This window comes from Microcaecilia unicolor, chromosome 1, assembly GCF_901765095.1.
Source record: "Microcaecilia unicolor chromosome 1, aMicUni1.1, whole genome shotgun sequence".
Lineage (NCBI taxonomy): Eukaryota > Metazoa > Chordata > Amphibia > Gymnophiona > Siphonopidae > Microcaecilia > Microcaecilia unicolor.
Genome location: NC_044031.1, coordinates 375,197,384 through 375,210,714, shown reverse-complemented (window position 1 = coordinate 375,210,714; position 13,331 = coordinate 375,197,384). Strand labels below are relative to the sequence as shown.

General features: G+C 41.8%; 1 protein-coding gene across 1 annotated transcript in view; it reads right to left on the bottom strand.

Moving 5' to 3' along the window:
* Nucleotides 1–13,331, bottom strand: part of TRIO (trio Rho guanine nucleotide exchange factor) — a 905,131-nt gene that overhangs the window by 516,351 nt on the left and 375,449 nt on the right. Inside the window, 1 exon segment of the mRNA XM_030209962.1 lies at nt 9,929–10,060. Within this exon segment, the coding sequence (XP_030065822.1) occupies nt 9,929–10,060 (132 nt within the window).

The window sequence follows — 13,331 nt, the reverse complement described above, 5'->3', positions numbered from 1 at the left end:
GAATTACAGAGTCTCTTGACTTGGGGACAATACTTCTGAACATCTGTCAGTAAACTATATTTATTCAATAAAGGACATTTCAGAAAATAAACAGGCTTCAGGTGTGTGCTGGTGTGCCAAGGTAATACCTTCTAGGACATTAAGGATTCATGGAAATTAAGCTTTAAAGGGCCTTAAGCCACAGTAGTGGCATTGTCTGACATCACATTGACCACCTTCCCCAAAAGGAGCCTAAGGAATTCCAACAGGACCAGATGAACTGCCCGAGTCTCCAGATTAATTAACCAAGCTGCCTCCTGCAGGGTCCAGGTTCACTGAGCTACATGGCCCAAGGAATGAGCTCTTCAAATGATGAGACTCAAATCCATGGAGAAAAACATCCACTGTGAGGGATCTAGCAGCACCCGCCTCAGGTGGTAAACTGAGCTTTCATAAGAACATAAGAGTAGCCATCCTGGGTCAGACCAAAGGTCCATCTAGACCAGTATCCTGTTTCCAACAGTGGCTGCCAGGTCACGAGTACCTGGCAGAAACCCAAATCATGGCAACATTCCATGCTACAAATCCCAGGGCAAGCAGTTGCCTCCACATGTCTGTCTCAATAGCAAACTATAGACTTTTCCAAACATTTTTTTAGCTCAGATATGCTAACCACAGTTACCATATCCTCTGGCAAAGAGTTCCAGAACTTAACTATTCATTGAGTAAAAAAAACTATTTCCTCCTATTTATTTTAAAAGTATTTTCATGTAACTTCCCCTAGTCTTTGTATATTTTGGAATGAGCAAAAAAATCAATTTACTTCTACTTGTTCTACACCACTCAGGATTTTGTAGACCTCAATCATATCTCCCCTCAGCCAAGCTGAAAAGCCTAGCCTCTTTAGGCTTTCCTCATACGAGAGGAGTTCCTTCCCCTTTATAATTTTAGTCATTCTTCTTTGAACCTTTTCTAATACCTTTTATTGAGATATGATGACCAGAAGTGAATGCAATACTCAAGGTGCAGGCACCATGGAGCGATACAGAGGCAATATAGTATTTTGGTCTTATTCACCATCCCTTTCCTAATAATTCCTAGCCTCCTGTTTGCTTTTTTGGCTGCCGCCGTACACTGAGAAGACTTTAGCATATTATCTACAACGACACCTAGATTTTTTTCTTGAGTGCTGACCACCAAGGTGGACCCTAGCATCAGGTAACTATGATTCAGATCATTCTTTCCAATGTGCATCACCTTGCATTCGTCCACATTAAATTTCATCTGCCATTTGAACGCCCAGTCTTCCAATTTCCTATGGTTTTCCTGCAATATTTCACAGTCCGCTCTTGTTTTAACAACCTTGAATAGTTTTGTGTCATTTGCAAATTTAATCGCCTCACTCGTCATTCTGATTTCCATATCATTTATAAATATGTTAAATAGCATGGTCCCAGTACTGATCCCACAGACACTCCACTGTTCACCCTTCTTCATTGAGAGAAATGACCATTTAACCCTAACCCCTATTTTCTGTCCAATAACCAATTCCTAATCCACACCAGAACATTGCCTCCTATCCCATGACTAATTTTTCTCAGGAGTCTCTCATGAGGAATTTTACCAAAAGCTTTCTGAAAATCTAGATACACTATATCAACTGGCTCACCTTTATCTACGTGATTATTCACACTTTCAAGGAAACGAAGCAAATTGGAGAGGCAAGATTTACCTTGGCTGAACCTATGTTGACTGTCCCATTAAACCATGCTTATCTACATGTTTCGTAATCTTATTCTTTATAATAGTTTCCACTATTTTGCCCAGCACTGACATCAGGCTTACCGGTCTGTAATTCACCCCTGTGTCACATTGGCCCCCTCCAATCTTCAGGTACTACAGACGATATTACTAACAGCAGATCAATAATTTCATGCTTGAGTTCTTTGAGTACTCTTGGATATATGCCACCCGGGCCAGGTGATTTACTATTCTTTAATTTGTCAAATTGGCTCAGTACATCTTCCAGGTTCACTGAGATTTCTTTCAATTCTTCCACATCACCACCATTAAAAACCATTTCTGTTATAGGCAGATCTCTTACATCTTCTTATATACAGACCGAAGCAAAGAAATCATTCAGTTTCTCTGCTCTGGCCTTGTCCTCAATGAGTGCCAGTTTTGCTCCTTCATGATCCAACAGTCCCACGGATTCCCTCGCAGGCTTTCTGCTTCCGAGGTATCTGAAAAAGTTATCACTGAGTTTTAGCCTCTGTGGGCAAGTTTCTCTTCATATTCTCTTTTAGCCTTCTTTATTAATGTTTTGCATCTCACTTGCCAGTGCTTATGTTGCTTCTTATTTTCTTCATTTGAGTCCTTTTTCCATTCTTTGAAGGACAATCTTTTGGCTGTAATGGCCTCTTACTTCGCCTTTTAACCACGCTGGCTGTCGTTTTCTCTTCTTACGTGGAATGCATCTAGTCTGGGCTTCCAAGATGTTATTTTTGAATGTCTATGCCTGATTTAGTGTCATAACCTTAGCAGCCGATCCTTTTAGCTTCCTTTTAACCATTGTCTTCATTTTATTATAGTCGCCCTTTCAAATATTAAATGCAGCTACAGTAGATTTCCTTTGTAGGTTCATCCCAGATAGTAGCTCAAACTTGATCATGTTATGATCACTATTTCCTGGGGGACCCAACACCACCACCTCTTGCATTATATCCTGCATGCCACCAAGAAACAGATCCAAAATGGCTCCCCCTCTCGTTGGTTCCTGGACCAGTTGCTCCAAGAAGCAGTCTTTTATTACATCTAGAAATTTTCTTTCCCTGGCACTCCCTGATGTAACATTTATCCAGTCAATATTGGAGTAATCGAAATTACCTATTATAGTGTTGCCCAATGTGGAATGTTTTTTATTTGACTCAATTCCCTCTTTAACATAGTGCAATCCCCCTCCAATTTGATCCTATCATTGTGATACAATTTGTAACCTGTTAGCGGTGTCCCATTGATTGTCCTCTTTCCACCAAGTCTCTGAAATGCCTATTATATCTACCTCATCATTTAGTGCTATATATTCTAACTTTCCCATCTTATTTTTTAGGCTTCTAGTATTTGTATACAGGCACGTCAGATTATTTTTTTTCCTTGGATCTACAAGCTGCTTAGAAGTTGAAGAGGATAAGGGCATCCTTTACCCTGCTCTCTTCTTAAGCATACCTAGCTTACTTTCAGCTTTGTTGAAACCTCTTCTACTGGGATTCCCTAAATGTCCTGTTTCAATAGTATCCTTCAAGGATACTCCACAACAAACCATGTACTCCTGGACAACTGCGGGTTCCTTCCCCCCCCCCCCCCCCCCAATTCTAGTTTAAAAGCTGCTCTCCTTTTTAAAAGTTAGCGCCAGCAGCCTGGTTCCATCCTAGTCAAGGTGGAGCCCATCCTTAAAGAACAGCCTCCCCCCTTTCTCAGAATGTTGCCCAGTTCCTAACAAATCTAAATTTCTCATCCATGCACCATCCTCTCAACCACGCATTGAGACTTCGGAGCTCTGCCTGAATTTTGGGCCCTGCACATAGAACAGGAAGCATTTCTGAAAATGCTACCCTGGAGGATCTGGACTTCAGCTTTCTACCTAAAAGGCTAAATTTGGCTTCCAGAACATCTCTTCCACATTTTCCTCCCACATTCTCCTATGTCATTGGTACCCACATGTACCAAGACAGCCGGCTCCTCCCCAGCACTAAAATCCTGTTCAGGTGAGCATGAGGTCCGCCACCTTTGCACCAGGCAGGCAAGTGACCAGGCTGTCCTCACATCCACTAGCCACCCAGCTACCTACATGCCTAATGATTGAATCACCAACTACAACAGACCACCAGTGAAGACCGATTCTCACCTTGGAAGAAAAGAGCAGTGGAAGTCCTGAGAGACTGGAGCCCACCAAGACAACAGGGCCCACAGGTCGAATCAGCCAGTCAACGTGGATAAGGATGCACCCCGATTCCCTAGCGGTGCAGATAAGCAGCAAACACCACCACCACAACTTTGGAAAAGGTGTGGGGGGCTGTGGCCAGTCAAAAAAGGCCAAAAAATGGTGATAGCACCCAAGAACACAGAAGCAAAGAGAACATCTGTGAAGGGCTGTGACTGGAATGTGCAGATAGGCCTCCGTGAGGCAATCATCAACCTGAGAGTTTGCATGCAGAAATGTTGTACCCGCAGGCAGGCATTTACTCCTTTCAATTCCAAAATGGGACAGAAGGACCTGCCCTTCTTGAGGACCTCAAAATAAATGTAATAACATCCCATACTGCATTCTTCATGACGCACCATCTCCACAGTGCTGAGCCCCACTAGATGTTACAGAGTAAGGGTGACCGCCTGTCGCTTTTACTCTGAGCCACATGGGAAAGGCATGAAGGTGTCAGGAATGGGGTGGAAGAACTCCATAATGAAAGTGTGCCCTTATGATGGAAGAGGAACAACCTGCCCCCTACTCACACCACCAAGGGGCCCAGTGCATCCTCACTGGCAGGATGAGCTGCTAGAGCTCCACATGGGGTGGCTGAAGAACTGGCTCTCCCAAGACCCCCAAAACCGAACCAAAAGGGCCTCCATGAACTGCAAACCTGGGTTAGAGCATGCCAATCTGACCGAAAATGGCTCACTACTCCCCCCCCCCCCCCCCAGGAGCAATGTCTGGAAGCAGTAGACTGCTGGGTTCCCTTAGGCCTCCCTCATATCCTTCAACAGCTTCACCAGGTCCTTCCCCAAGTAGCAAGCACCCTCGAAAGAGCAGTTGACTAAGAAGCTTCCTGGAGGCAGCATCCACTTTATGAAGGGGAAAATGTATCAGAGGGTCCTCCAAGAGAGCATATTCCTCAGAAGGGTCCGCAGTGAGAGATCTGAGCATCCCAAGAGTCTCTGTAACCTCATCAAAAGAAAGCTCTTCACAACAAAAGAGCCAGATCACAGGGGACTACTCCTCCTTTGGGGGAGTGTCATCTAAATCCAAACCCAAGACAGACTGAAGGTCAGAGAGGACCTCCAAATCCTCCTCCAAGACCCCAGAGCTGACCAGGATATCCACGACCCACTGATCCCCTTTGCAGTGACTGGCTCTGACAAGGAGGTCTCCATCAGGGAACATCCAGGCTCCTAGGGGCACCAATGCAGGAATAGCATAATGGTTACTGCAGTGGCCTGAGAATCTGGGGAACCTGGTTCAATTTCCACTGCAGCTCCTTATGACTCTGGCAAGTCACTTAACCCTCTACTTCCTCAGGTACAAAATAAGTACCTGTATAAAATATGTAAATCGTTTTGATTGCAACCACAGAAAAGCAGTATATCAAATCACATCCCCTTTTCCTTTTTAACTTTTTTATGGCCTTCCTCAATCTTCACTGGAGATATGACCACAGCAGGTCACCTCCTCCAGTGCCATGGGGCTTCAACTCCCACGGCATGTTTCAGTACTCAAAGATGAAATAAATTTAAAAAGAAGACTAGTCTCCACAATAAAATAAGGAACCACAAATAAGCTGTGACCAAGAGAGGAACAAAAAACTTAAGAGTCTACCTTGATTATAACATTTATTGTAGTATCCAATATCTGAACAACCACATCAACCCAACATGGCCACAGCCCAATCTGCCTGTGTCAGGAGTCTAGGACTGCAATTTTGTGAGATTTGTTATAGAATTTCTTTTCCAAAAAACAAGAACGCTTCAAATGAAAACATGCAATCCTCTACAGCTGTGTTGGGTTAATATGATTGCCCAGACATTGGATACTGTAATTAACATTATAATCAGGGTGAATTCTTGAGCTTTTTGTTCCCTTCACAGTCATCATCACTAGCAGACCCTGACTTCCTCACTAGGATGCAGATTGTCTGCTCCTGTGCTCTTTTACACTTAGGTTTGATTTCTTATATGCAAACATATGCATACAGGATGAATCATTCATCAACTAGATGTCTCATTCAGGTTGGAATAATCTGAAGTCCTGGTAATAAGCACTATAACAGAACCTAAACATTTTGGACAGAAGACAGTAAAAGTAGGAACAGGGTTGAAAGGCTGGGAAAAGCATGCTGCTTCAAGTACAGGACTTTTATGTGCATCTACTCAATTTAGTAGAGAACTATTTAGTAGAGAACTATCTCCATCTATACTTCTTCCCTTGGTACTCTGATCTCATCCCATGGTTTTCAGTATCATCTTTACGCTGATGACTCCCAGATCTACCTCTCCACACCAGAAATCTCAGCCGAAACCCAGGCCAAAGTATCAGCCTGCGTGTCTGACATTGCTACCTGGATGTCTCAGCGCCATCTGAAACTAAACATGACCAAGACTAAGCTTCTTATCTTTCCCCCTAAACCAACCTCTCCTCCTCCCTCATTCTCTATTTCTGTGGATAACACTCTCATCCTTCCTGTCTCATCAGCTCGTAACCTTGGGATCATCTTCGACTCCTCCCTCTCTGCACATATTCAACAGACTGCTAAAACCTGTCGTTTCTTTCTCTATAATATCAGCAAAATTCACCCTTTCCTTTCTGAGCACACTACCAGAACCCTCATCCACACTCTTATCACCTCTCGCTTAGACTATTGAAACTTGCTTCTCACAGGTCTCCCACTTAGCCATCTCTCTCCTCTTCAATCTGTTCAAAATTCTGCTGCACGACTAATATTCCGCCAGGGTCGTTATGCTCATATTAGCCCTCTCCTCAAGTCACTTCACTGGCTTCCTATCCGTTTCCGCATACAGTTCAAACTTCTCTTACTGACCTATAAGTGCATTCACTCTGCAGCTCCTCAGTACCTCTCCACTCTCAATCTCTCCCTACATTCCTCCCCGGGAACTCCGTTCACTGGGTAAATCTCTCTTATCTGCACCCTTCTCCTCCACCGCTAACTCCAGACTCCGTTCCTTTTATCTTGCTGCACCATATGCCTGGAATAGACTTCCTGAGCCGGTACGTGAAGCTCCATCTCTGGCCGTCTTCAAATCTAAGCTAAAAGCCTACCTTTTTGATGCTGCTTTTAACTCCTAACCCTTATTCACTTGTTCAGAACCCTTATTTTATCATCCTCACCTTAATATTCCCTTATCTCTTGTTTGTCCTGTTTGTCTGTCCTAAGTAGATTGTAAGCTCTATCGAGCAGGGACTGTCTCTTCATGTTCAAGTGTACAGCGCTGCGTACGTCTAGTAGTGCTATAGAAATGATAAGTAGTAGTAGTAGTAGAACTAGAGTGTTAAGACTGAATAGGCCAACTGATCTTTGTCAGACATTCAGTATGTTACTGTCTTATGCCCTACTCACAAACGCTCATCTTGGTTCTCTCCAGAAATTCGGATCCTTAAACATGAAGGACGGAAACTGGATATGAGATGGCGTAAATCTTGTCTTGATTAAGACAGACTAAACTGTAGGAAGCACATGACAAAGTACCACCAAGCCTTAACAGCAACCAAAAACATTTCTCTCAATGCATTCCACAGGCTGCCAATTCAACCAAGCAGTTGTTCAGCATAGTAAACAGCCTACTGCAACCCCCACAACAGAACCAGCCTGCCCAGTCCAAACTGAACTGCTGCTGCATACTTTACCAACCAAATTAAAAGTCTCCACCAAGATTTACAGGCATTCCCACCCAGTCTCAAAGTCACCCCATCCTGACAGAGACAGATGGGACACTTTTAACCCAATGACAGAAGAGAGCCTTGACAAAATCCTAAGACACCTTCGACCAACTAGCTGGCTCCCTCAAACCCTGCCCACCAAATATAATGCAGCAGGCAAGTAAAGGCCTCATAGAAAGCACCACAAAAATTGTGAATGCCTCTCTTTCTAATGGGGCAACTACCAACAGCATTAAAAAGGGCAGTGGTTCACCCTTTGCTAAAGAAAAACAACCCTGACCAGGAGAAACTTAAAAGTTACCGGCCAGTATTCAACATCCCGTTTCTAGGGAAACTTATGGAACAGTCTGAGTTCAACTTAAAGAGTGGCTAGAAGAAAGAAACTGGCTAGATCCATTTCAATCTGGATTCAGACCCTGTTATGGAACAGAAACGATCTTCGTATCCCTACTAGATGATCTTCACAGAAACCGAGACGGGGGATTCCCTTCGGTGTTAGTACTGCTAGATTTCTCAGCAGCTTTTGACACTGTAAATCATGATATCATGCTAACACGACTAACAGAAACAGGTATCAATGCAACAGTACTTGCCTGGTTCAAATCCATAATGTTTGGCAGCAATTCATCGCCACTATAGGCACTGGCCTGTGGGGTACCACAAGAATCTATACTGTCATCTATTCTGTTCAATATCTACCTCAAGCCACTAGCTGAGCTGATTCAGTCAATGGACACTCAGTTCTACATCTACGCGGATGATGTGCAGCTACTCATACCCAATGAACCTACCCTACAGCCAAGAAATAAACTGATTAGCTGTCTGATATCAGTTCAAGAATGGGCTAAATACAATAAATTTTGCCTGAACCCAAGTAAAACCGAGCTTCTCTGGGTAGCTAACACAAGTGGATACATACTTGACATTAAGATCTCTTTTGAGAAGTACGAACTCCCCCCTCAAATCACAAGTCAGGAACTTTGGAATACAATTAAATTCAATACTTACCCTGATTCCCCAAATCCAAGCAACCTTCAAGAGCTGCTTCCACTATTTGCGACAGCTATGCTGCCTCTCTCCTTACATCGAGAAGGTAAAGCTTATTCCAGTTGTACGTGCCACGATAACATCAAGACTGGATTACTGCAGTGCACTATACAACGATCTGACTACAAAGAGCCTGTATCAGCTTCAATTGCTTCAGAATGCTGCAGTAAGACTCACAGAAGGTTGCAAGCAACAGGACCACATCACACCATTCTTACAAAAACTTAATTGGCTACCAGTGCAATACAGGGCTAAATTTAAAACTCTATGTCTGATCTTCAAGGCCCTTAAAGGAAATGGCCCCGAGTACTTGAAGAACAGGATGACCCTCTACACACCACCAAGGACACTAAAGTCCTCTCAAGGACCATCACCAACCACACCCTCTCCAAAAGACATTACACGATACCTGCCAGCGAGCCTTCTCTGGAGTAGCCCCCATACTCTGAAATGCACTGCCTGAAAGACTCCGCTTAACACAAGACTATCTCTACTTCAGGAAGCAGGTAAAAGCTTGGCTCTTCAACCAGGCCTTTAATGGAAGAAGTAACTAACTGCTTAGTCTCACACACACAAAGAGTGACACAGGCTGCACATACTGCAGGTGGACATGATTATCCACTCCTACCCTAGCTGATATAAAATTTAACCATCTTTCTAACTTCTTATGCATGTTTCCTTAGATTAGTCACCTTATTTTCTAACTCCTCTTACCTATATGTTCCATCTTTGCCTACACTCTTCATTGTCAATTAAAATGTTCTATTACGTATTATGTTGGCATTGTAAATAATATACTATGCCATACTTTGTACTGTTATTTGAATATTTTTACTGCTGTAATTCTCTATTGCTCATGTTTGATTTATTCTTATGGTACACCGCCTTGAGTGAATTCCTTCAAAAAGGTGGTAAATAAATCCTAATAAATAAATAAATATTGGCTATTATTGCCAGATGATTATCCGAGTGAGCTTCTCATGGTCAGCCTGCAAACCCTAGCTCTTGTGAACATCCTGCCCAGTTAAGATGTCCTCTGGGATCAACAGAAAGAAGTTCACAGAGCCAAGCACATGGAATATGAAGATCAAATCACAAAAGAAGTTCATGAGCTTCCTTGGGACAGCCACCCAGGCTACAAAAAAAACACACACACACTAAAATATAACATACCAAAACTGGCTATGAGAAACAGAACAAAAGCATGCTGAAAATAAAATGCAACATGCAGCTTACTTCAGAATAAGCCAGTGTGATATGTTCATATATTCCTTGGTGGTGATGAATGGCGTCTTCTAAATCCTGTAGCTCCGAGGGTAGTTCTACCTCCCCACAGGCCTTGCACCATGAATCCACATTGCTCATATACTAAAATGTAAAAAAAGAATCCATAGAAAAGTTATTAGAACACAGGAAAAATTAGGGAATACAGCACAGGTTGTTGTCTCTGAAACAAGTACAAAGTGGTTGAAGACATCTGTGACTGTTTCCTTGATGTAAAAAACAAAAGGTTTTTGTTTTTACTTTATTTTTGCTCATAGAACCTGGTTCCATATTAATATAGTTTGGGGTATTGGACTACCAACTTGTTTCCATCTTTCCAAGGAAATTCACAGCACCCTGGATGTAACCCACTTCTCAGATCAATCAACAATCATTCTAATCAGAATACCAGAGTTTATGAGATGACTCATTGAAGGAGTACTTAACGGGAAAAGGGGAAAAACCTAGCAGGGAAGGACACAAGGAGGTTAGATTGAGACAGGAGACAGGTTAGCTCACCTAAAACAATAGCAGAAGATTACTAGAATAAGGGACTGACTATGCATAGTCCATCTGCAAATGTCTAAACCTGTTCCAGTTGGACAGACAGTGCCTTAAAAGGAGAAGGATAGGAGATTTTTTTCTTTTTTACTTGACAGCTTTTTTATTTATTGGAAAACTTCCCATATCTAGAAATATATCACGAAATAAAATTCAGTATCATTAAAACAGCTTCAATTGTAGCATCAGAAGTAAAACTCTTTTGTGCTCATTTTTCTATACTGTTCTATAGAATACATTACATTAAGAACTTTTATTCCACAATAACCTGATCAGCTTTATAGGGTTAACAGTTACAAAAGACTAAAAAAAGAAGAACCAGAACCAACATCTGAGAATTTACAAAACCTAAAAGCAATACCTCAAATATAACCATTTCACATATTTTTAAAATAAAACCATCTTCAGTTTATTACAGAAGGACCAGACCACAAACGAGATAGAGAGTGAACACAAGAAGGAAGAGAATTTGATATTGTTGCAGCTTGATAAGGGATTGAAGCTGAAAGTTGTTTAACATGTTGTTTAACATATTTAATCAAATTAACTGTAGGAAATAAAGATATTTGTCGCATCAAAAGCTGTCCATCCAATATAGAGAAAAATTCCACCCAATAAACAGGAATATTTCCTTGTAGAATCTGGAAAACCAGTCTACACAACTTAAAATGACATCTTGCTATAATGGGGAGCCAATGTAACTCATAATAAGAGGGGTGAGGGATCTTGGGGTGATAGTATCTGAGGATCTGAAGGCAACAAAACAGTGTGACAAGGCGGTGGCCATAGCTAGAAGGTTGTTAGGCTGTATAGAGAGAGGTGTGACAAGCAGAAGAAAGGGGGTGTTGATGCCCCTGTATAAGTCGTTGGTGAGGCCCCACCTGGAGTATTGTGTTTTGGAGGCCGTACCTTGCTAAGGATGTAAAATGAATTGAAGCGGTGCAAAGAAAAGCTACGAGAATGGTAAGGGATTTGCGTTACAAGACGTATGAGGAGAGACTTGATGACATGAACATGAATACTCTGGAAGAAAGGAGAAACAGGGGTGATATGATACAGACGTTCAAATATTTGAAAAGTATTAATCCGCAAACAAACCTTTTCCGGAGATGCGAAGGAGGTAGAACGAGAGGACATGAAATGAGATTGAAGGGGGGCAGACTCAAGAAAAATGTCAGGAAGTATTTTTTCACAGAGAGAGTAGTAGATGCTTGGAATACCCTCCCGCGGGAGGTGGTGGAAATGAAAACGGTAACAGAATTCAAGCATGCGTGGGATAAACATAAAGGAATCCTGTTCAGAAGGAATAGATCCTAAGGAGCTTTGCCGAGATTGGGTGGCAAAGCCGGTGGCGGGAGGTGGGGACAGTGCTAGGCAGACTTATACGGTCAGTGCCAGAGCCGGTGCTGGGAGGCGGGCCTGGTGGTTGGGAGGCGGGGATAGTGCTGGGCAGACTTACACGGTCTGTGCCCTGAAAAAGACAGGTACAAATCAAGGTAAGGTATACACAAAAAGTAGCACATATGAGTTTATCTTGTTGGGCAGACTGGATGGACCATGCAGGTTTTTTTTCTGCCGTCATCTACTATGTTACTATGTAATAGATACATCCAATCTTAAAGGAAAGAAAAAAAAAGCACTCATAGCTAAAATTCTGCGTTTGCAACCTCTTCAATAAAGTATTGGTGTATCCCACATATACCACGTTACAACAATCAGATACATCAGATCTTAAAGAAAAAAAATCACTCTTACAGCTAAAATTCTGCATCATTTGCAACCTCTTGAATAAAGTATTGGTGCATCCCACGTATACCACATTACAATAATCTAATTTCGATAATAATAGTGATTGTAAATACATCTAATTTTCTTAGCAAGAAAAAAGTTTTACTACCTCATTAATTTGAGCAATCATCATCAATTTACTATCTACTTCAAATCCTAAAATCCTGGCGGAAAATTCAAATTTAAATTGCATCTTATTGATGGAAAATTTTTCTTTTTCCCTCAAATCTCTTTTTGAGAGCCCAGCCAAAGGAATTTTGTCTTCTCCTGATTAAGTTTCAACTGGAATTCCTTTGCCCAATTTTCAATAATATTGACGCATTTTTGAATTTCACTCAAAATATCCATGTGTGCTTTGGGAGCTGGTAAAATTATAGTAAAATCATCTGAATATATGTAAAATAATTTCAACTGCTCCAAGTGTCTCTCCTAATGGCTGTAGCAGAATATTAAACAACATGAGGGAGACAGGCGAGCTCTGCGGTACCCTATAAACAGGTATCCAGCTATCTGAAAGAACACCCTGCATTTTAACTCTCCAATCCTTCAGAAATCCCTTGAGCTAATTTGTAAAAGCTTACCCCAAGGACTCAACATGTGTCTCCACTACTTGATTCATAACAATATAATAAGAATTTTGGACACATCCACCCTTCCTTCCCTTCTCTCCTCTGATTTCCCTGTTCCTTTTGTTTCTTCCCCATCCTCTCCTTTATTTCTTATGTAGGTTACGTGATGTATTAGCTTAATTTACTGCATTGGCGTCCGCCTTTGCAGTGTGATGTAAGTCACATTGGGCCTGACACAGTTGGGAAAATGTGAGGTATAAATGAGATAATAAATAAAATAAATAAATAAATAAATAAATACAGCAAGGCAGAATAACAGAATTCAGTAACATCATAGGAGCAAGTAGATGGATACGTCTGAAACATTTAACCAAGTTGAGATTAGCATATATTCCCAACTGGGCATTTAAAAGTCTGTCTCGTAATGATGCCGCATGTTCAGAAAGCATAGCCATAAG